The sequence below is a fragment of the Artemia sp. Qi Xiang Cuo genome, chromosome 11, assembly GCF_049724085.1.
Source record: "Artemia sp. Qi Xiang Cuo chromosome 11, ASM4972408v1, whole genome shotgun sequence".
NCBI lineage: Eukaryota > Metazoa > Arthropoda > Branchiopoda > Anostraca > Artemiidae > Artemia > Artemia sp. Qi Xiang Cuo.
Genome location: NC_142804.1, coordinates 52,604,302 through 52,627,287, shown reverse-complemented (window position 1 = coordinate 52,627,287; position 22,986 = coordinate 52,604,302). Strand labels below are relative to the sequence as shown.

At 34.9% G+C, this 22,986-nt stretch overlaps 1 protein-coding gene across 1 annotated transcript in view; it reads left to right on the top strand.

Annotated features, from left to right (window-relative positions):
- The window catches only part of THG (tRNA-histidine guanylyltransferase), a 24,181-nt gene extending 1,195 nt beyond the window's left edge, over positions 1-22,986 (top strand). The window contains exon 2 of the mRNA XM_089096892.1: positions 22,712-22,986. Within this exon, the coding sequence (XP_088953018.1) occupies positions 22,712-22,942 (231 nt within the window). The 3' untranslated portion in view covers positions 22,943-22,986. The remainder of the gene's footprint in view (positions 1-22,711) is intronic.

The following is a 22,986-nucleotide window of genomic DNA, read 5'->3' as shown; positions in this document are numbered from 1 at the left end:
GAATAATAAAAAATAACAAGTTTTGCCAACTGAAAGTAGGGAGCAAAACTAAAACTTAAAACGAACATAAATTATTACGTATATGAAGGGGGTTCGCCCCCTCGTCAATACCTTGCTCTTTACGCTAAAGTTTAAATTTTGTTCCAACTCTTTAAGAATGACCCCTTATTCACAAATACTGTTTAATTAGAATAAATAGCTCTTTTGAGAGTACTATACCTAATAATTTCTATTCATCTTAATGTTGGTCCGTACTTTCAGTTGCAAAAACTTTTTTTTGTTTAACTTATTACCGTTTTTTTAAATAATGCTGGGAAATCCGGCGCCCTCTTCATGCAAAATTCTCTTCCCCCATGAAAAATTCCTCCATGGAAAGATCCTCTCACGTAACCCCCTCCCCCCGACACCAGAAAAAATCCCCCTTGAATACGTCTATATACTTCCCAATAACCAATACTATGTGTAAACAGTGGGCAAAGTTCATAACTTGCAGCCCTTCCCCCGTGGACTGTGGAGGGTTCAAGTCGTCCTCAAAGACATAGCTGTTAGATATTTTGACTATGCTAAACAAAATAGCTATCGCAAAATTTTGATCCGTTGACTTCGGGGGAAAATGAGCATGGGAGGCGGGCCTAGTTGCCCTCCAATTCTTTTGGTCGCTTAAAAGGGACACTAGAACATTGAATTTTCGTTTGAATGAGCCCTCTCTTGTCTTTCTAGGACCACTGGGTCCATATGATCACCCCTGGAAAAAAAAAACAAATAAACATGCATCTGTGATCTTTCTTCTGGCGAAAAAAATACAAAATTCCACATTTTTGCTGATAGGAGCTTGAAACCTTTACAGTATGGTTCTCTGATACGCTGAATCTGATGATGCGGTTTTCATTGATTCTATGACTTTTAGGGGGTGTTTCCTCCTTTTTTCTAAAATAAGGGAAATTTTATCAGGCTCGTTTTGATGGGTAAAACTAAACTTGATGAAACTTATATATTTAAAATGAAAGAAAGGGCTATAATGAAAGAAAGGTTGAGGTGGCTAGGGTACATTGTACGAATGAAGAAGGACAGATTGCCAAAGATTTTTCTTTCCGGCCAACCGTTTAGGGCTAAACAGAAAGCAGGTCGTCCTCGTCTGTGGTGGGAGGACGTCATAAAGAAAGATTTAAAGGAAACGGGAACTTCGTGGGAGGGTGTAAAAAGGGAGGCTTTGAATAGATTGGGATGGAGGAGGAGCTTGCGTAGCTGTGCTTTCCTCAGGCGGCTTGGTGCTGCGATGAGTTGTTAGTAGTAGTAGTAGTATATATTTAAAATCAGCATAAAAATCCGATTCTTCTGTTGTATCTATTGGTATCAAACTCCGGTTTTTAGAGTTTTGGTTACTATTGAGCCGGGCCGCTCCTTACTTACAGTTCGCTACCACGAACTGTTTGATTTACAAGAAAAAATGTTTGGACTTATTTATGCTGTTGACTCATTAATTTTATGTTAATGTTGAGAGGGATGGTCAACTAAATCAATAGACTTTGTGTGCATCCAGGTTGTCAATATGCCATATCCACAATATTATAGAAACAGCTAAGGACTCTAATTTGAAACTTTCAGGGAATGTTGAGGGGGACAATGAACCAATTCAAAAGACACTATGTGCATCCAGGTTGTAAAAATTGTTTATCTTCAGTGTTTCAGGAACAGTTAAGAGTGTTAAGTTGAAACTTCTCAGGGATGGCTTGGGGTTTAATATGAAATTTTCAGTGAATGTTGAGGAGGGCATTGAATCGAATCATAAGATACTGTGTATCGCAGTAGTCAAATGAGGGGTGTTGAAATCAACAGTAGTCATCCCTCTATCTGCAAAATCTTAGGAATGGCTAAGGTTTTCCAAGGAAGGTTGAGGGGTGTTGAACTCAATTAAAAGACATTATGTGCATCCAGATTTTCAAAATATCGGCTTTTTTACACTATACTGAGCATGCGCTCACACCAAAGTCACAAGCAAAAGAGTTTAAAGAATCAGAAATAAAGAGGAATAATGATTCTGGTATATGCTTATTCTTATTTCAGTTTTCATTCAGATGTTATCTTTTAAACGTTCGTCTATAAGAACGAACGTTTCGTCTAGCGAGTATCAAACAGTTCGTGGTAACGAACTGTAAGTAAGGTGATCTAGTGATTGCTGTCGAATCATTAAGTAAAACTTACTTTCAGTAAGTAAAACTTACTTTCAGCTGAAAGAAAAGAACAACGTAAAGCCTTTAAACGGTCAGAAATTATTTTTTATATGAGGGGGCTGTCCCCTCCTCATACCTCGCTCTTTACGCTAAATTTTAACTTTTTGTCCCAATTTTTTAAGAACGACTCCTAAAACACTAGGATCGTTGAACATGAATTAGAAGTATTGTAGAGAACTTTAAGACTTTAGCGTAAAGAGCGAGGGATGAGGAAGGGGCAGCCTCTCTCATATACGGAATAATTATGTTCATCTTAAGTTGTAATGTTGCTGCTTACTTTCAGTAGAAAAACTCGTTTTTTTTTAAATTGAATTAAGTAGGCTCTTTTAGGCATCTAACATATTATTTGAAAAAAACTACGTTTTCTAAAGAGTTAAAGAGACTGAGTCACAAGTTCGAACCTTAAAACGTACAGGGATTAGGAGGTGCAGTTGGGGGGGCTGCCGCCCCCAAACCCCGCTTCCGTATATGAAGGGGCTGCCCTCTCAACGCCTCGCTCTTTACGCTAAAGTTTTTATTGTTTAAAAAAAGAGTTGTGAGAAAGTCAAACTTTAGCGTAAAGAGCGAGGCGTTGAGGAGGGCACAGCCCCTTTCATATACGGAAGCGGGGAGTTGGGTTCGCTTAACATTGCTTAACATTGTGGTGGGTCGTCTCTTTAAAGAGGCACAAGTGTGCCTCCTTGACAGTAGAAAAAAATATTGTCAAAAGGTTCACATTGTTGCTGTTTCTACGAGCAAGGAAAGAGATATAGCAAAAAAGGGAGAAATCTCCGGGGTGACGTAAGAAACGATAAACCAGAAGGACCAAGTCGATAGAAAACGATCTCAGTTTGGCAAAAAAAAGTCTCAAATCTCAGTTTGACAAAAATATCATATAGCACTTGCTGAGTTACGCAGTCTATATTTGTTATGATCAATTTATCAATTGTATTAACAAAGGAAACGAAATACCGTGGTATTCGATTTGGAGTAGCTGTCATCAGAGATAATACGGCCATTTTCACTCATCAATGTGCTAAGATCTTACATCTTTTGTCTAAAAACGCTTAAAAGTAAATTCTTTGAACTAAGATCTTACAGCTTTTGTCGTTTTTATGCAAACGTCTTTGATCATTCTGCTCTGATCAGGGGTCTGAGAACAATGATGAGTATATCATCAAATTTCTCTCGTTATTGTTCTATGTGCCAGAAAAACGGCGTTCTTCACACTTTTTGCTAGCATCAGTGAGCTGTAAGATTTTAGAACAAAGATGAGTTAAAAAACGACAATCTTTACAGAAAGATGCAAGACCTTAGGTGTAAGATCCTGGTGCTAAAAAAGGGCCCTAATATCATCAGTGTTAGAGTTCTACGTAACACTAAGTTAGCCTAACACTTTTTGCTGTAGCGGGATTGTATAGCGATATTTAATTGCGATAATTGTGAAATTTTTATAATGTGGGGTTTGGCTTTCCATAACTAATTTCGGTAATTTACCAAAATGTCTTCGATACAAAAGATAAATATTTCTGTCGACAAATGAACACTTGATAATTTAATTTTTGGCGGTGACTTTCTTTCAAACTCCCGTAGATTCATCATTAATGCTTGAAAAGCAACAAGGACACCTTACTGTGTAGAAAGCTCAACATCCACAGTCAGGGCTGTATCCAAGATTTTTGTTGGGGGCGGGGGGGGTAGCAAAAAATCTTTATAAAACGCAAACAAAAATTTTACAAGTACTTTTTTTTACTTTTGTACGAGTCGGACAATTTTTTTCGGGGGGAGGAGGTCAAACCAAGCACCCCCCCCCCCTGGGTACGACCCTGCCCATATTACATCCATGACTGAGCGCTGGAGCGGGGCTATGAAAGTTGTTGAACATAAGAAATAATTCTTTGACTTATCTACCAATATAATTGGCCATCCACGAATTTTCGATGAAAACAAGCTTGGCGCAATACAAGGATACCTGAAGCCATGTCACCAAGGGGGTGTTTCTTGTTATTAATTAAAAAAAAAAACTTTCCGAAAATTAAGTTTTTCAAAGAAAAACAGAAGTAAAGACCGTATTAAAGCTAAGGTCAGCAGAAATAAATTCCTGATATAATTTAAGCTCAAAATGACCAGAAATTAAATAAACAATCATAGCAGACCAATATACAACATGTAGTAATATAAATAAATAATTAGCTCTTGAAACGAGTAAAACTTAAATTAAATATACAAAACAAGCTTAAAACGAACAAAAATCACTATAAACAAGAGTTTGGCTAAGGTCTCCTTCCCCAACTGTAAAAGTTTAAAGCCTACTGCGTCATTTGAGCTTTATTTAAAACGAATTATATTACAACTATTTTGTTTTGTACTTATAACATCGAAAATAAACATTATAGTGAAATAAAGTCTTGAACTGCTGAGCTCTCAGCAATTCATTTCGTTATATATCAAATATTCAGTTTCATTTTGTTAGTTCTTTCCAAGGACTGTTCGAGACATATAGTTTTCAAACGAATTAGCGAGGGGCTAATAACTGACCGTCGCAGGTGTCCCTTCCTTCGTGCCTCCGGCTGTGCCTCTGTGCCTCCGGCACGCCTGAAACAGCGTGTTCCTGGAAGCGAAGGAACACAGTTTTATCTTTGGCTTATGGAAAGCGTACGTCGCGTTTTTTACGACGGCAAACTTTCTCCTCTTGAGAGGTTATCTTTACTTGGTCGTGTTGTTTACTGCGTTTGACATTAGAGATACTGGGTCCTAAAAAGTGGACATTATGCTTTGAACGAGAATTTTATTACCACAAAGCTTTACCATTACCTAGAGATAAATATGCATTCCCTAGTGCATCTCATTCGTTGATTCAAACGGCTTGGGCTCGAACGTCTTTTCAAACTCCGACATGAATAACCAACCGTGTGAAGATTTTTTTAGGAAGATGCGGTCTCAAACCAGCACTTACAGTACTGTAATAAACTTTTCGTTCCTCCAACTTCTACATCGAATTCGTCGATATGAAAGTATAACGGATTTTGAAGCTCAATATTCTAATGGACAGTTGTCCTTGCCCAAGGCCAAGCGAGTTAGATCCATTGGTGTTGTGTCTGTCAGTTCCGATTTTTCTTTACCCGGGGACGATGAAATCAAGCTCGAGCTAGGGTGAGCTCGTATTGAAAGCCAGCGAATAATGAAAGCCTTGATATCCGACGACGTACTTTCTGCTTTCGGTCACCAAGTACCGAATGTTCGTCTTTTTCTGATTCACGACAGTGACTCAGACGATGACTCAGAGGAAAATACTCTGTCCGATAAGCAGGAAAAGGCTTCCGCGACTGACACTGAATCGGGCTCGGAAAGTGACGGCATCTTTGAAGATTTGACAGTGATTGCTCACTGTGTGAAACACCAAGTTGAGAAAAATTGGGTTAGTGAGTCTGTGACGAACATGACGAATTCTAGGTTTTGTCTTGACAAGACTTCTCACGGCTCCATAATACCAATAAAAAAATCCACGCTGTTGTGGCTTCTGAGGGGAAGCTCTGAGAAGCTGAGTAGTGACCGATTAAAACGGGTGATGGTCCAGGTCCGACGAGTAGGACTACGTGAGTTGCCACAAACCAATGCAGAGGTTGGTGTGAAATCGGAATTGTGTATCGGTGAATGGTGCGTTTATAGACCGGTTGGCAGGAGAAAGAAAGTATTAGTTGGGCGGGTCATACAGTTTGGCTAGTTGTCTGGGCGAAGATGCCACTCTGTTGACACGCAGAATATGGCGATGCCGTTCCCTGACGACAAAGGAATTCAGAGCCAGTGGTTCCGGCTGAATGCTGATCTCACATTAACTGCCGCATTGGTAGACCAGGGTTACTGTGACTCCAGCCTGTATATCATGCAATCAGCAGAACCCGTTTCTATGGAAATCGGCACCAACATTGTCTTTGGCTTTGACTCAGACGTCTTCACAAAGCTGAATTCATTTATCCAGAAGAAAGAGTTCCACTTTTTTGATGTCTCGTCAGCATCGCAATCATCATGTTAAAAATGGCACCTAAGAGGTAGTTGTTATTTTTTTTTACTCCCCTCCTCCTCTCCACTCGGTGATATTTTAAAACAAAAACATATAAATCTTAAAACTTCATATATTATCATATCACGTAAACTTAAAAAAAAATTATTATATACCGGTCATTGTATTAACAAACCTGAGGGCACGCTACCGTTTAACTTTTGTCTTGCTAAATGCCTATTAATCCCCCCATTTCTGCACATTTTTATCTCTAGAGAAGGCATTCATTCGTTGGTATTTTTACTTCCATTTCTTAAAATTCATATTCTTCAGTTTTCACAAGCAAGAATTCAAATTTTAAAGGTGGTCTTCCAAAAGGCTTAGTCTTACAACTTTAAAATTTTTTTGCACAAAAAAAACTATTTGCTCTCCCGTATACTGGGCGTCCTCCGTCCACAAGAAACCCATTCTTGCGGTGGCACTTTTTTCCTTCTTTTTTTTATTTTTTTTTATCTCTTTTTACTACCAACCTTAATAAACAAAAAAAAAAAAAATACAACCAACCCATCAACAAAAAACAAAAATAACCTTAATGCCAACGTGCATTAGGGTACATAACCGAACATAATCTTGAACCATGTCTCCTACGGACGAGGAGGCCACCCACGACGGGGCTGGTTCTTTCAGATCAAGTGCGTGTACCCCTCGTCCCCCATTCGCTTGAGTTCTTGATATAATTTTATGAGTCTCGAATGCATTCCGAGATCTAGGGCAGTGGAAGCGATGAATATCATCAGGAATCTTGTTATGCTCAGACCTGCTCAGTAGAAGACTTAGTGTTTATACTTGTGCTAACCGAGCTTAGTTTGATTTACTGAAGCTCATTTGTCCAGTTTCTTAGGGTTGTCATTGGAGCTGTGATAATCGAGATTGTTACTGAAACGTACCAATAAATATCTGAGAAACTAATCATTTTTTTTTAGTTGGTTGCTTTACTTAGCGCTTTTTACTAATAACTCGGTAGTAACAGTTTTTCTGACTGTTGCTTTACAGTTTTCTCTCCAAATACCCAATGGCCTGGGTTTAATACCAAGAAAGTTGGATTCTAAGAACATTCGGGAAAAAGGGATCTGTGTTTCCTCCGGATTCTTTCGTGTCAAAGCAGCAGATTCCTTTTTTTAGTGCAATTCAGAATCCGAGATCCAAGGGTGCGTCTTGGCACAGCCACTAAACAGAAAAGCAGGTATGATAAAAGGGAAAGGGACGTGTGAAGACGTGATAAAAGGCAACTTTTACCGCTGGCCAAGCCATATTGAATAGGGATGCGAAGCGTGACGCCAATTCTTGGACGGGAAATTCAAATAACGATGAAACGTGGATGCGTAGACACGTTTTTTCGGAACTTTGGCGAATTGTTTTGGCCTAAAATATTTGTCGTAGATCCTACTAATCCACCAGAACGTTTTCACGTCGAAATAATACTAGGAATATTGACAATCAGTTGTTAGTTACAACTAGAAACCACGTTTCACGGTACTTTGAATTTTGCACCTTGATTTTTACATCATCACCGCGCAGCCCTTTGTTGTATAACTTAAAGACCGTGTTCCGGAATTTTTTTTTTGAAAATTTCGGGATTTTTTTTTTGAAGAAAAATTGGAATTTTATTTTTGAGCTGGTGGCAACGCTGCATGTGTAATAGGAAAAAGTGACACCATCAGTGCCATCGTAGGGTTACCTAGTTTTGCATGGATATCAGTAGTAACCGTCTATGGAATTCTGGGACTTGTATGCACCTTTTCAAAGAGATTCAGGGCTCCCTCACATTCCGGGCCAACCAGATATGTTTCTAGGCCAACCAGACATGGTCTTATACTTTTGAGGACTTGTCTTTCACTTTGATGAAGGACAAGTTGTTCTGACGCAATTTACCAGATTTCTAGTTCATGGTATACATATCTTTGTGACATTTTTGCAAAAAGGGATAATGAGATTCGCAAATTGGACGAGCGAGGATAGTACGAATTGCTTGTGAAAAACCCCGGATGAATTAGTTGAAAATAAAGTTTTAACGGACAATTTTTTCTGACACAATTTACAGACCAGATTTCTAGTTCATATATTTTTTGATAACTTGATAGGTGATTTGAATAAAAGGAATTCAAATATTTTTTCTATGAAATAGAAGCTAACTCAATTTGCGAAAAGGTATTTCCATTTGCACAACTCTGATCTGATTGAATTGTCGCCGACAATGAGATTTAATCACTGCTAAGCCTATTGTTATTGCGAAAGGGTTACCCAATTTACTTCTTAGTGTTAAATGACAAATTTCCAAATACGATCATTTTGAAAAGCAGACAAAAAATTGGATTGTTATTGCGAGAGGGTTACCCAATTTACAGCTTAGTGTTAACTGACAGAGTTCCAAATACGAACATTTTGAAAAGCAGACAAAAAATCGGACATTATAATCAGAATTATTTGATTAACATTTAAAAAGGGGTAATGAGATATATGATCTTTATAATACACAAGAGATGTTTGATAAGTATTGTCAATTTAAAATAGGATCTAACGTTCCCTTCGTCCCCCCCATTTCTGAAAGCAGGGAGGAGAGGGGTTAATTTTGGAAGCCTGAAGGAGCTGTTAAATCAGGTAATTTGTTATAAATTTGAAAAATGCCTAACGACGAATCGGAAATGTATTTTTTCTGTACATGGTGTTCGTTCAAAAGGCGAGGATTTCTGTTAAATAAATAATTCTTACATTTTTTCCGTTCAATTTAAAGCGAGGATTTCTGTTAAATATATATTTTATATACCTTTTAAAATATCTTTTTTGAGTTTGAGGGACTCTGTTGTTTTATTCAGTGTGATTTTTTCTTTACATGGTGTTCGTTCAAAAAGTGAGGATTTCTGTTAAATAAATAATTGCTATACCTTTTAAAATAGCTTTTCGGGGTTTGAGGGACTCTGTTGTTTTATTCCGTGTGATTTTTTCTTTACATGGTATTCGTTCAAAAAGCGAGGATTTCTGTTAAATAAATAATTGTTATACCTTTTAAAATAGCTTTACGGAGGTTTGAGGGGCTCTGTTGTTTTATTCCGTGTGATTTTTTCTTTACGTGGTGTTCGTTCAAAAAGCGAGGATTTCTGTTAAATAAATAATTCTTATATTTTTTCCGTTCAATTGAAAGCAAGGATTTCTGTTAAATAAACAATTGTTATACATTTTAAAATAGCTTTAAGGGGTTTGAGGGACTCTGTGGTGTTATTAAGTGTGATTTTTTCTTTACATGGTGTTCGTTCAAAAAGCGAGGATTTCTGTTAAATAAATAATTCTTATATTTTTTCCGTTCAATTGAAAGCGAGGATTTCTGTTAAATGAATAATTGTTATACCTTTTAGATTTTTTCTTTACATGGTGTTTATTCAAAAAGCGAGGATTTCTGTTAAACAAATAATTGTTATACCTTTTAAAATAGCTTTACGGGGTTTGAGGGACTCTGTTGTTTTATTCCGTGTGATTTTTTCTTTACATGGTGCTCGTTCAAAAAGCGAGGATTTCTGTTAAATAAATAATTCTTATATTTTTTCCGTTCAATTGAAAGCGAGGATTTCTGTTAAATAAATATTTGTTATACCTTTTAAAATAGCTTTACGGGGTTTGAGGGACTGTTGTTTTATTCCGTGTGATTTTTTCCTTACATGGTGTTCGTTCAAAAAGCGAGGATTTCTGTTAAATAAATAATTCTTATATTTTTTCCGTTCAATTGAAAGCGAGGATTTCTGTTAAATAAATAATTTGAGAGTATTGTCAATTTAAAATAGTTTAGAAATAAAAAAAATTAACAAGAAATGGTAGAAAAGTGTTTTGAGGGGGATGGGATTGCATGGAAGGGTTAAATAAATAATTCTTATATTTTTCCGTTCAATTGAAAGTGAGGATTTCTGTTAAATAAATAATTGTTATACCTTTTAAAATAGCTTTACGGGGTTTGAGGGGCTCTGTCGTTTTCTTCCGTGTGATTTTTTCTTTACATGGTGTTCGTTCAAAAAGCAAGGATATTTGTTAAATAAATAATTATTATATTTTTTCCGTTCAATTGAAAGCGAGGATTTCTGTTAAATAAATAATTGTTATACCTTTTAAAATAGCTTTACGGGGTTTGAAGGACTCTGTTGTGTTATTCCGTGTGATTTTTTGTTTATATGTTGTTAGTTCAAAAAGCGTGGATGTATGTTTAATAAATAATTCTTATATTTTTTACGTTCAATTGAAAGCGAGGATTTCTGTTAAATAAATAATTGTTGTACCTTTTAAAATAGCTTTACGGGGTTTGAGGGGCTCTGTCGTTTTATTCCGTGTGATTTTTTCTTTACATGGGGTTCGTTCAAAAAGCGAGGATTTCTGTTAAATAAATAATTCTTATATTTTTTCCGTTCAATTGAAAGCGAGGATTTCTGTTAAATAAATAATTGGAGAGTATTGTCAATTTAAATAGTTTAGAAATAAAAAAAAATTAACAAGAAATGACTGAAAAGTGTTTTGGGGGAGATGGGTTGATTGGCAGAAGGATGTATTAGCGTAGTTATAGTGGAGGCCGAGTTGCTAGCGAAAAATCCGTGTGGATGAGTTGAAATCAAAAAATTTAACAAGAAATGGCTGAAAAGTGTTTTTAAGTGTCATTTAAGAAACTATGAAAAAATTGTAAGTAAGTAACAAATTCTTTCTTGAAGTCACCTCTTGGATACACAATACAGAAATTTCATTAAAGAAATTATGAAACAATTGTAACCAAGTAGCAAATTCTTTCTTGAATTCACCTGTTGGATAAACAAAAAGACATTTCCTTCAAGAAATTATGACAAAATTCTAAGTAAGTAACAAACTCTTTATAGTTTTCACGAGTTAGATATACGATGTAGAAATTTAATTCAAGAAATTATGAAAAAATTCTCAGTAAGTAACAATTTCTTTCTTGAGGTCAACTCTTGGATACACAATACGGAAATTTCATTCAAGAAATTGTGAAAATATTTGTAAGTAAGTAACAGACTCTTTATTGATTTCACCTCTTGGATATACAGTACAGATACTTCATTCAAGAAATTATGAAAAAATCGCAAGTAAGTAACTTTTTTTTCTCTTTATCACAAACAATTTTCACTTGGCTGCACGATGTAGAATTTAATTCAAGAAATTATGAAAATATTTGTAAGTAAGTAACAAACTCTTTATCGATTCCACCTCTTCGATATACAGTACAGATACTTCATTCAAGAAACGTGACTAAACCCGTTTTGAAACTACATGCTATTTGCATGCCTTTCCTTGGCACCTTTCCAAACGAGCGGGGATTCCCCACTGCTTCCTACACATTGCAAAAAAGTGAGCACTACGAAAACTCAACGTTTTCAACCAGACTGGTTTTTTAGACAACACCCATTTTTTTAGGGACCAATCAGAGACAGCGGAGCGCAAAACAGAGACGACACACCCACAGAGATGAAACACACATAGAGACGAGACACGCACAGAGCGGAACAAAAACACAGATACAACAAACCCTAAGGTATGACACACATAGAGAGACAAGACACGCACAGACGCGATATACAAACAGAGTCATAGTGTGAGAGATTCCCAACAAGTTGGGTTGATCTAGGTTTACTTAGAGTAGCACGCCTCTCTAAAACCAGTCTGTCTAAAAAACCAGTGTTGTCTAAAAAACCAGTTTGGTTGAAAACGTGGAGTTTTCGTACTGCTCACTTTTTTGCAATGTGTAGGAAGCAGTGGGGAATCCCCGCTCGTTTGGGAAGGTGCCAAGGAAAGGCATGCAAATAGCATGTAGTTTCAAAACGGGTTTCACGTTTCTTGAATGAAGTATCTGTACTGTATATTCAAGAGGTGAAATCAATACAGAGCTTGTTACTCACTTACAAATATTTTCATAATTTCTTGAATGAAATTTCCGAATTGTGTATCCAAGAGTTGACTTCAAGAAAGAAATTGTTACTTACTCAGAATTGTTTCATAATTTCTTGAATTAAATTTCTACATCGTGTAGCTAAGTGAAAATTTTTGGGATAAAGAGAAAAAAAAGTTACTTACTTGCGATTTTTTCATAATTTCTTGAATGAAGTATCTGTACTGTATATCCAAGAGGTGAAATCAATAAAGAGTTTGTTACTTACAAATATTTTCATAATTTCTTGAATGAAATTTCCGTATTGTGTATCCAAGAGTTGACCTCAAGAAAGAAATTGTTACTTACTGAGAATTTTTTCATAATTTCTTGAATTAAATTTCTACATCGTATATCTAACTCGTGAAAACGATAAAGAGTTTGTTACTTACTTAGAATTTTGTCATAATTTCTTGAAGGAAATGTCTTTTTGTTTATCCAACAGGTGAATTCAAGAAAGAATTTGCTACTTGGTTACAATTTTTTCATAATTTCTTTAATGAAACTTATGTATTGTGAATCCCAGAGCTGACCTCAATAAAAAATTTGCTACTTACTTGCTTTCAATTTTTCTATAGTTTCTCAATAGAAGTTTCTGCATTGTGTATTCAAGAGATGCCTTCAGGGAACAGTTTTTTACTTGCTTATAATTTTTTCATAACTTCTTAAATGATATTTCCGTATTTTGTATTGCGTATCCAAGAGGTGACTTCAGGAAAGAGTTTGTTACTTGCTTACAATTTTTTCATAATTTATTGAATGAAATTTCCGTATTGTATATCCAATAGGTGAAAACAATAAAGAGTTTGTTACTTACTTACAAATATTTTCAAAATTTCTTGAATGAAATTTCCGTGTTGTGTATCCAAGAGTTGACTTCAAGAAAGAAATTGTTACTTGCTGAGAATTTTTTCATAATTTCTTGAATTAAATTTCTACATCGTGTATCTAAGTCGTGTAAACAATAAAGAGCTTGTTACTTACTTAGAATTTTGTCATAATTTCTTGAACGAAATGTCTTTGTTTATCCAGCAGGTGAATTCAAGAAAGAATTTGATACTTGATTACAATTTTTTCATAATTTCTTTAATGAAATTTCTGTATTGTGTATCCAAGAGTTGACTTCAAGAAAGAGTTTGTTACTTACTTACTTGCTTACTTACTTACCTACATTTTTTCCATTCTGATACCTAGATTTTGACAATGTTATCCCATGTGTCCGACAATAGATGTACGCAAATTCCTTTTCTTACATCGTCAATATTTTATTAGACATTCTAAACGCTTGATATGCTAGCTTACTCTAGAAAATAATGAACACATAACAATGTAATATTTTTAATGAAATAATGTTATGTAGAATATTAATACAAAAAATATATTATGATGCATTATTAATATCAATGATTAACTTTGGACATTTTGAATCTGTTCCATAAAATAATTCACCATGTTCTCTCTTGATATTGTAGTTATTGTCTTCTCTTAGTTCGTAATCAGTAGAATAATCATTATTCCATTCTGAATCATACACAATTTTTACTTGTGTCTCATGAACAGGCTCAATATGCTTTTCGTCTTTGGTATTATTTGATTCATTGACTGTTTGATCAATGCCAGTAACGTTTGCTGGTGCTTTGTTTTTCATCGTTTCATCTTTATATTCCATAGTGATATTTTCTGTCAATACCCTTTTTATTTTTCTGGCAATTTCACTGTCTATTATCACATTATTTTTACACAGGTAACAGTTTCGGCACGTAGACAAGATATGGTTTATGATATGAGTAGCAGAGTAGGCGTTTCTTGTCCTCTTTGCTTTCATTTGAATGCTAATACCTAAAAGCCGACGAAAGGTTCTATCAATAGGTAGCATGTTCCCTATTGCACTAGCATGAAGATGCCCCTCTTCATCAACTATTATTTTTATGTTGGCGTTCTCTTTGAGTACTAACATCTCTAGAAATGATACTTTCCCATACCCACCATTTGTATAATTGAAGTTTTGTGGTACTCCAAAGAAATTTAATTCCTTAGTGTCATGACAACGCACGCATACGTTTCCGATAGTGCTACCACTTGTACTTGTTTCATAGTTCAAATACTTCTCCTTGTCAGCATTCAATGCTACAATAACACTAGCATGTGAACACATTTCTAATGGGGGGCCATCCACATGTTCAATATGCACATCATCTTTGCTATTATTTGGTTCATTAATTGTTTGATTAATGGTAGTGTCGTTTGCTGGCACTTTGTTTTTCATCGATTCATCTTTATATTCCTTAGGGATATTTTCTGTCAATGCCCTTTTTATTTTTCCGGCAATTTCACTGTCTATTACAACATTATTTTTACAAAGGTAACAGTTTCAGCACGTCGACAAGATATGGTTTATGATATTAGTAGAAGAGCATGCATGTGTTCTTTTGATCTTCCGTTGAATGTTAATACCCGAAAGTTGACGATGGGGTGCAACAAGAGGTAACATGTTACCACAAGCACTGGCAAGAAGATGTCCCTCTTCATCAACTATTATTTTTATGTTGGCATTTTCTTTGAGTGCTATCATCTCTGGATATCTCACTCTTGCATTTCCACCATAAAAAGAGTTGAATTTTTTTGGTACTCCAATGAAATTAAATTCCTTACTGTCATGACAATGCACATATACATTTCCAATAGTGCTACTATTTTTACTTGTTTCATAGTTTAAATACTTCTCCTTGTCAGCATTCAATGCTACAATAACATTGACATGTGAACACACTTTATTAAAATGCTCCATCCTCACTTTTTTAAAAGATATGACTTATGTGTTTATCGTTCCACTGCGTACAAAATACTGATTTAATACATGCAATAGACTAGGTAGTGTCAATATCCAGACATAGAATACCATTGGGAAAGCCACATTGTGTCTCTGACCAATCACAGAGTACAATTGTTAAAGCAGTAAGCATATTTGTCATTTTAAGATACGTACAAAAAAATAAAGTTGAATAATTTCGAAGTTTAAAAAAAATAGTTTGTTTTTATGAAAAAAAAAATATTGAATTAGAACCATCAGTCCTCATTATTATGAGTATCCAAAACTGGACTTAAGTTTCGCATTTGAACCAGAGAATTGACCTAAGTATCACATTTGAACGAGAGAATTGTATTTTCCATAATTTTCTTACAGGAAACTAGAGTTTATGGTCAAAAACCCTTATTAGCTCAGATTCAACAGAAATAGTTTATTTTTCGATCCATACTTGGACTTAAGTTTCACCTATGAATCAACAAATTGTATTTTCCATAATTTTCTTACAAAAAACTAGAGTTTACGGTCAAAAACCCTTATTAGCTTAGATTTTTCACTAGCAACTTGCCCTCCAGTATAACTTCGCTAAAACATCCTTCTGCCAATCAACCCATCTCCCCCAAAACCTTTTTCCGCCAGTACTTGTTAAATTCTTTTATTTCAACTCACCCACACGGGGTTTTCGCTAGTAACTCGGCCTCCACTATAACTACGCTAATACATCCTTCTACCAATCAACCCATATCCCCCAAAACATTTTTCAGTCATTTCTTGTTAATTTTTTTTATTTCTAAACTATTTTAAATTGACAATACTCTCCAATTATTTATTTAACAGAAATCCTCGCTTTCAATTGAACGAAAAAAATATAAGAATTATTTATTTAACAGAAATCCTCGCTTTTTGAACGAACACTATGTAAAGAAAAAATCACACGGAAAAAAACGACAGAGTCCCTCAAACCCCGTAAAGCTATTTTAAAATGTATAACAATTATTTATTTAACAGAAATCCTCTCTTTCAATTTAAATTAAAATATATAAGAATTATTTATTTAACATAAATCCTCGCTTTTTGAACAAACATCGTGTACAGAAAAAATCAAATTGAATAAATCAACACAGTCCCTCAAACCCCGTGAATCTATTTTGAAAGGTATAAGAATTACATATTTAACAGAAATCCTCGCTGTCAATTAAACGGAAAAAATATAAGAATTATTTATTTAACCCTTCCATGCACTCCCATCCCCCTCAAAACCCTTTTCAACCATTTCTTGTTAATTTTTTTTTATTTCTAAACTATTTTAAATTGACAATACTCTCCAATTGTTTATTTAACAGAAATCCTCGCTTTCACTTGAACGGAAAAAATATAATAATTATTTATTTAACAGAAATCCTCGCTTTTTGAACGAACGCCATGTAAAGAAAAAATCACACGGAATAAAACAACAAAGCCCCTCAAACCCCCTAAAGCTGTTTTAAAAGGTATAACAATTATTTATTTAAGTGAAATCATCGGTTTCAATTGAACGAAAAAAATATAAGAATTATTTACTTAAGAGAAACCCTTGCTTTTTGAATGAACATCATTTAAAGAAAAAATCAATCGGATTAAAATGAGAGAGTCCCTCAGACTCCGTTAAGAAGTGTTAAAAGGTATAACAATTAATCTTGTATCAGAATTCCTCACTTTCAATTGTACGGAAAAAATGAAAGAATTATTTATTTAACAGAAATCCTTGCTTTTTGAACGAATACCATGTAAAGAAAAAATCAAACCGAATAAAACTACAGAGTCCCTCAAACCCCGTAAATCTTTTTTAAAAGGTATAACAATTATTTATTTAACATAAATCCTCGCTTTTTTAAAAAGTATAACAATTATTTATTTATCAGAAATCCTCGCTTTCAATTGAACGGAAAAAAAATATAAGAATTATTTATTTAACAGAAATCCTCGCTTTTTGAATGATCACCTTGTAAAGAAAAATCACACGGAATAAAACAACAGAGACCTTCAAACCCCCGTAAAGCTATTTGAAAAGGTATAAGAATTATTTATTTAACAGAAATCCTCGCTTTCAATTGAACGGAAAAAATATAAGAATTATTTATTTAACAGAAATCCTCGCTTTTTGAACGAAAACCATGTAAACAAAAAATCACACGGAATAAAACAAAAGAGTCCCTCAAACCCCGTAAAGCTATTTTAAAAGGTATAACAATTATTTATTTAACAGAAATCCTCGCTTTTTGAACGAACACCATGTAAAGAAAAAATCACACGGAATAAAACAACAGAGTCCCTCAAACCCCGTAAATCTATTTTAAAAGGTATAACAATTATTTATTTAACAGAAATCCTCGCTTTCAATTGAACGGAAAAAATATAAGAATTATTTATTTAACAGAAATCCTCGCTTTTTGAACGAATACCATGTAAAGAAAAAATCACACGGAATGAAACAACAGAGTCCCTCAAACCCCGTAAAGCTATTTTAAAAGGTAGAGCAACTATTTATTTAACAAAAATCCTCACTTTTTGAACGAAGACCATGTAAAGAAAAAATCACACTGAATAAAAAAACAGAGTACCTCAAACTCCGTAAAGCTATTTTAAAAGGTATAAAAATTATTTATTTAACAGAAATCCTCGCTTTCAATTGAACGGAAAAAATATAAGAATTATTTATTTAACAGAAATCCTCGCTTTTTGCACGAACACCATGTAAAGAAAAAATACATTTCCGATTCGTCGTTAGGCATTTTTCAAATTTATAACAAATTACCTGAGTTAACAACTCCTTCGGGCCTCCAAAATCGATTATAATGTCCGATTTTTTGTCTGCTTTTCAAAATGTTCGTATTTGGAACTCTGTCAGTTAACACTAAGCTGTAAATTGGGTAACCCTCTCGCAATAACAATCCAATTTTTTGTCTGCTTTTCAAAATGATCGTATTTGGAAATCTGTCATTTAACACTAAGAAGTAAATTGGGTAACCCCTTCGTAATAACAATAGGCTTAGCAGTGATTAAATCTCATTGTCGGCGACAATTCAATCAGATCAGAGTTGTGCAAATGGAAATACCTTTTCGCAAATTGAGTTAGCTTCTATTTCATAGACAAAATATTTGAAATCCTTTTATTCAAATCACCTATCAAGTTATCAAAAAATATATGAACTAGAAATCTGGTCTGTAAATTGTGTCAGAAAAACTTGTCCGTTAAAACTTTATTTTCAACTAATTCATCCGGGGTTTTTCGCAAGCAATTCGTACTATCCTCGCTCGTCCAATTTGCGAATCTCATTATCCCTTTTTGCAAAAATGTCACAAAGATATGTATACCATGAACTAGAAATCTGGTAAATTGCGTCAGAACAACTTGTCCTTCATCAAAGTGAAAGACAAGTCCTCAAAAGTATAAGACCATGTCTGGTTGGCCTAGAAACATATCTGGTTGGCCCGGAATGTGAGGGAGCCCTGAATCTCTTTGAAAAGGTGTATACAAGTCCCAGAATTCCATAGACGGTTACTACTGATATCAACAACTTGCAGTCCTCCGTTCTTCTTCTTTAGGTACATATCAGCTGTTTTCAGTCTTGGGGGTTCTTTTCCTTGCCAAATAAACCCGTAAATGATTTTTTCCAAGTTTTAAAAGATCGCTTTTGAAGGTGCTGAAATATTTGACAGATGCCGAATAACAGGCAAGCTGTATATATTTACATATTGCGCCCTTTGGAATATTTTATAAGTTTCCTTCCCTGTCCATTTTTAATGCCTCCACATGCATGCCTCCGGCGTGCCTCATGCCTCCAGGTATCCCTCAAAATGCCCAGTTGTTAACCCCTCACGAATTAGGCTATATTACAAATATTTTCTTTTGTACTTGTAATAACATTGACAATAAAATTACAGTCAAATAAAATGTTGAACTGATGAGCCTTCAGCAATTGATATCATTATATATTAAACACTCAGTTTATTTTTTTTTAGTTCTTTCTTTTCAAGACGCATATAGTTTTCAGTAAAGCGCCAATGACGCAGTAAGATTTAGACTTTTACAGTTAGGGAGGAGGCAGTTGCCAAACTCTTGTTTGTATTAATTTTTGTTCGTTTTAAGCTTGATTTGCATATTCAACTTTACTCGCTTTAAGATTTATCTATTCATTTATATTATTACCTGCTGTATGTTTGTTTGCTATGATTGTTTATATTCTCTTCGTTTTGGGTTCCAATTATTCTTTAATAGTAATTTCTGGTCGTTTTGAGTTTGAATCCGGGCTGTCGAGTATGGCCCCCCCCCAATGTTTTTGGTCACTCGGTAAAAAAAAGTGGGTAAAATTCTTTGTTTGGTTCAATAAAGACCAGGAAAATACTGATATTTCGTCTACAGAAATTTCGAACTTGGTCGGTAAACGCAGCAGTTTTACCGACTCTTGCCATGATTTTACAGATGGTGCCACAATTTTCCATTTGGTTAAATAAACAACATTAAAATAAGGTAAAGGTACCGATGATTCGACAGTTTATGTAAAAAAAACTACTTTTTCTACTCCAGAAGGCTTAAGTTTGATTTGAAAAGGGTTTCAGTATGTAGAAAAACTATCTACGAATCTAACTGTTTGATTAGAGGTTTGAAGTTTTATTAAAAAAAAGGGTACGAAACTCCGATTTTCTAAAATTGGAGCGTTTTCACCTACAAATCCGACAGAACAAAAAATTTACCTGTTTTTGACACAAGTCGGAACCCAATTTGACACGTATCAAAATACATGGGGAATCTTTGTGGGATCCTGGTGCATTCCACATGCCTATTCTTTTTAGTTTACTTCTTTGTTTCTCTTCAACTTTTGAAATGTGCAAATTTATAAAATACTATTCTGATAGTGAAAGCAAAAAACTTAAAAAATTGTCTCAGGTATAGGGACAAAATTGGATAATCATATGGAGTGTAATTGTGTGACCTAGGTCTCTATAATATAATGTGTGATATAGTTCTCATTATAAACGCATTCTGGAATGGCTCAGAATGCGTTCTTTATTGTTCACTGTTAAAGTGTTGTCAACATTTGGCAATTTCAAAGTTAATATACCAGTTTAATCCACTTTAAAATTTAAGTTTTTGACACCAAGGTGTTTTCGTCAGAGGACCCTTGAATTTCGACACCAATTGTTTCTCATCTGTTTTACATGTTCAGTGAAGTTTCGACAGAGTCGCCTATATTTTGACTGGGTCTGTTGCTGTCCGTCGAAACTTTCGACAAGGTTACTACAAGATATTCTCAAAAGAAATGAATCTCAAAATAGAAGCCAATATCTACATTTGAGTTTGGCTGAAGGAACATTTTTAGTCGGTCTGGTATTCCACTACATCAGGTCAGTGTTGCCAACGCGGTGGAAATTTTTTGGTACAAACAAATTTTCTAGTATATTTCTGATTTACTTGCTCCTTTCCGGTTAGGATATCTATTCAAGTTTTAGTTAGTCGAAAATTTTCTTCTTGTTGCAACAAAAGTTTAACCTACTCTTTAGATGGTACAAATTAATCTCTTATGGTACAATTTTAGTTGAAAAACCGGTACAGTTTACTTCAAAGCGTTGGCATCACTGCATCAGACAAGAATTTTCGACGCTTGGAACATAGTTTCGTCAATATAATGTTAGCTGCCATTATACTTAATTTTATCAAGAAAAAGCCAATATAGCTACATTTTAGAGAAGATCAGATGTATCTTAAGGCATCGGTGCTGATCCCAACTTTTTTTTGCTAAAAAGTTGTCGGGAGCTCATTTTGTGTCGAAAACAGGAAACTGAATTGAATTGAATATTCCTATCGTATCTGGGTGTATCGGATATAGTGTCAACATTTCGCATTGTCAAAATATAACAAAGGCTTTAAGAAATGGTGTCCCAAAGTCACGACCAAGCAGAGTTATCCTGTTTTGAAGGAAAATTTCGACAGTGGTTCCAAAATTGCACTGTCGAATCATCGGTGCCTTTACCCTAGTGACATGATATGTACCGAAATCTGAATATCGGTTGGTAAATGCGGTGGTTTTACCAACTCGTGCAGTGAATTTATGTATTGTATTCGAAACGGACATTATGCTAATTTTTGACTGGAACAGTCGGTAAAAATGACCAGCCAGTCGGTATAATTATAGGAATTTAGTTCTGCTTTAATATGGCCTTTACTTTTCTTTGGAAAACTTTTTTTTGGAAACTTGTTTTAATTAATTCCTGTTCGTTTTTGATTGCCTGAATAAGCACCAGAAATGACAAGAGATTATCTCTAGTACACCAAATTGTGTCTCGTATAATTTCAGATTGGCAATGAAATATTACCGATCTAGAGGTTATTAAGATATGTCATTGTCAATCTGAAATTATACGAGACACGATTTGTTGCACCAGAGACAATCTCTTGTCATTTCTGTGTGGTTTTTCAGGCTTTTGCTGGTGTCCCCCCCCCCCCCGCTGAAAATTCTTCACCAGATACTTACCCCATAGAAAATTCCCCCGCACGCAAAATTGAGCAGCCAAAGAGAAAGTACAAAATAGGTATCTCAAAATGTTTATCAGATGTCCTAAAGGGTAACAAAGGGGCCATTTATCAAGAATAGTTTTAGGACAGGGACTGGTTGGTCTCCAATCACTTTCGACTTATAAAAAATGACTAGAACTCCCAATGTTCGATCGAATGAGCATCCTCCGAAGTTTCTACGACCATAAGGGAGAGGTTAGGGATGAAGAAGGGGCAGCCCCCCTCCTATTAAGGATAAATTCTGCTAATTTTGGGATTTAATATTACTCTTTACTTTCATTATAACAGCGTAGATCAGAAATATTCCCATAAATAAATAGGGATTAAATATCAATTTCTCCCCCCGCTTCTTCCTGTATTTACCTGAAGGCTCAATAAGAATTACGATGTTTTGGCATTATAATTCACCCTTTGAGGCATCTGTCCCCCTCCAAAGTTTATACGACCATCCTTCCCATAAAAACCTTATATCTTAACAATGGGCAAATTTTATAGCTTACAGCCCTTGCCCTGGGGGGCTAGAAGAGGGTCGGCAAAACCGGAGGCGTGGTTATTTGACCTTTGGACTATTTTTTGAACAAAATGGCTATCTCAAAACTTGGTCGGATGCGTTTGAGGAAAAATAATCCGGGGGGGGGGGTCGCCTAGACCCACTAATTATGTAGGTTTTGCTATTGCAAATGCGTGACTGGATCGATTGACTGTGGGTGATGGGGGACGAGTTATTATGGCTGAAATGTATTGCAGTCAATTCTGGGGGGGGGGGTAATCCCTTAAACTTTACATCCGTCCTTTATTAAAAAACATTTCAAAAGTTTTGAAAGATTTTCATACCTACCTACAAAGAATCTCATTAGAAATACATACAGTTTTAAGAAAGATCATGTAATCCTTAGTTTGATGATTTTCAAAGAGTCTACTGAATTGTTATTCCAGAACTCTGGGACACAAAATCTCAATTTGTTTAGAAGGTGAGTTTTTCAAAGGAAAAAAGTCAAATATCCACATGGTACCAGCAAATCTTTTTCTTATGAGAGAAATAAATATAGTATATGATATTTTCAATGCTGGGACTTCAGATTTTTGAATTATAAATAAACTTCCAACAGCTTTTGTTTAGCCAAATGTATTTCTTTTTATTGCTCTCTATTCAGCTACTTTCTTTTTTCAGGCTGAAGAAAAATTATGCAAGACGCTGTCTGGTGACAAGAACGAAATTTTGTTTTCTCAGTTTGGTATCAATTACAATAATGAGCCTGAGATGTTCCGGAAAGGAACCGTCGTATACAGACCTAAAGACAGGTCTAAACTGTCTTCTAATGTCAATGTAGAACATATCGACATAATCAATGATGGTTTTTGGTTAGACCATCCTCATTTGTTGAATAAAATAAGAGAATAATTGTATAAATATTTTATACACAATAAAAAGAGTTTTTGATGTGA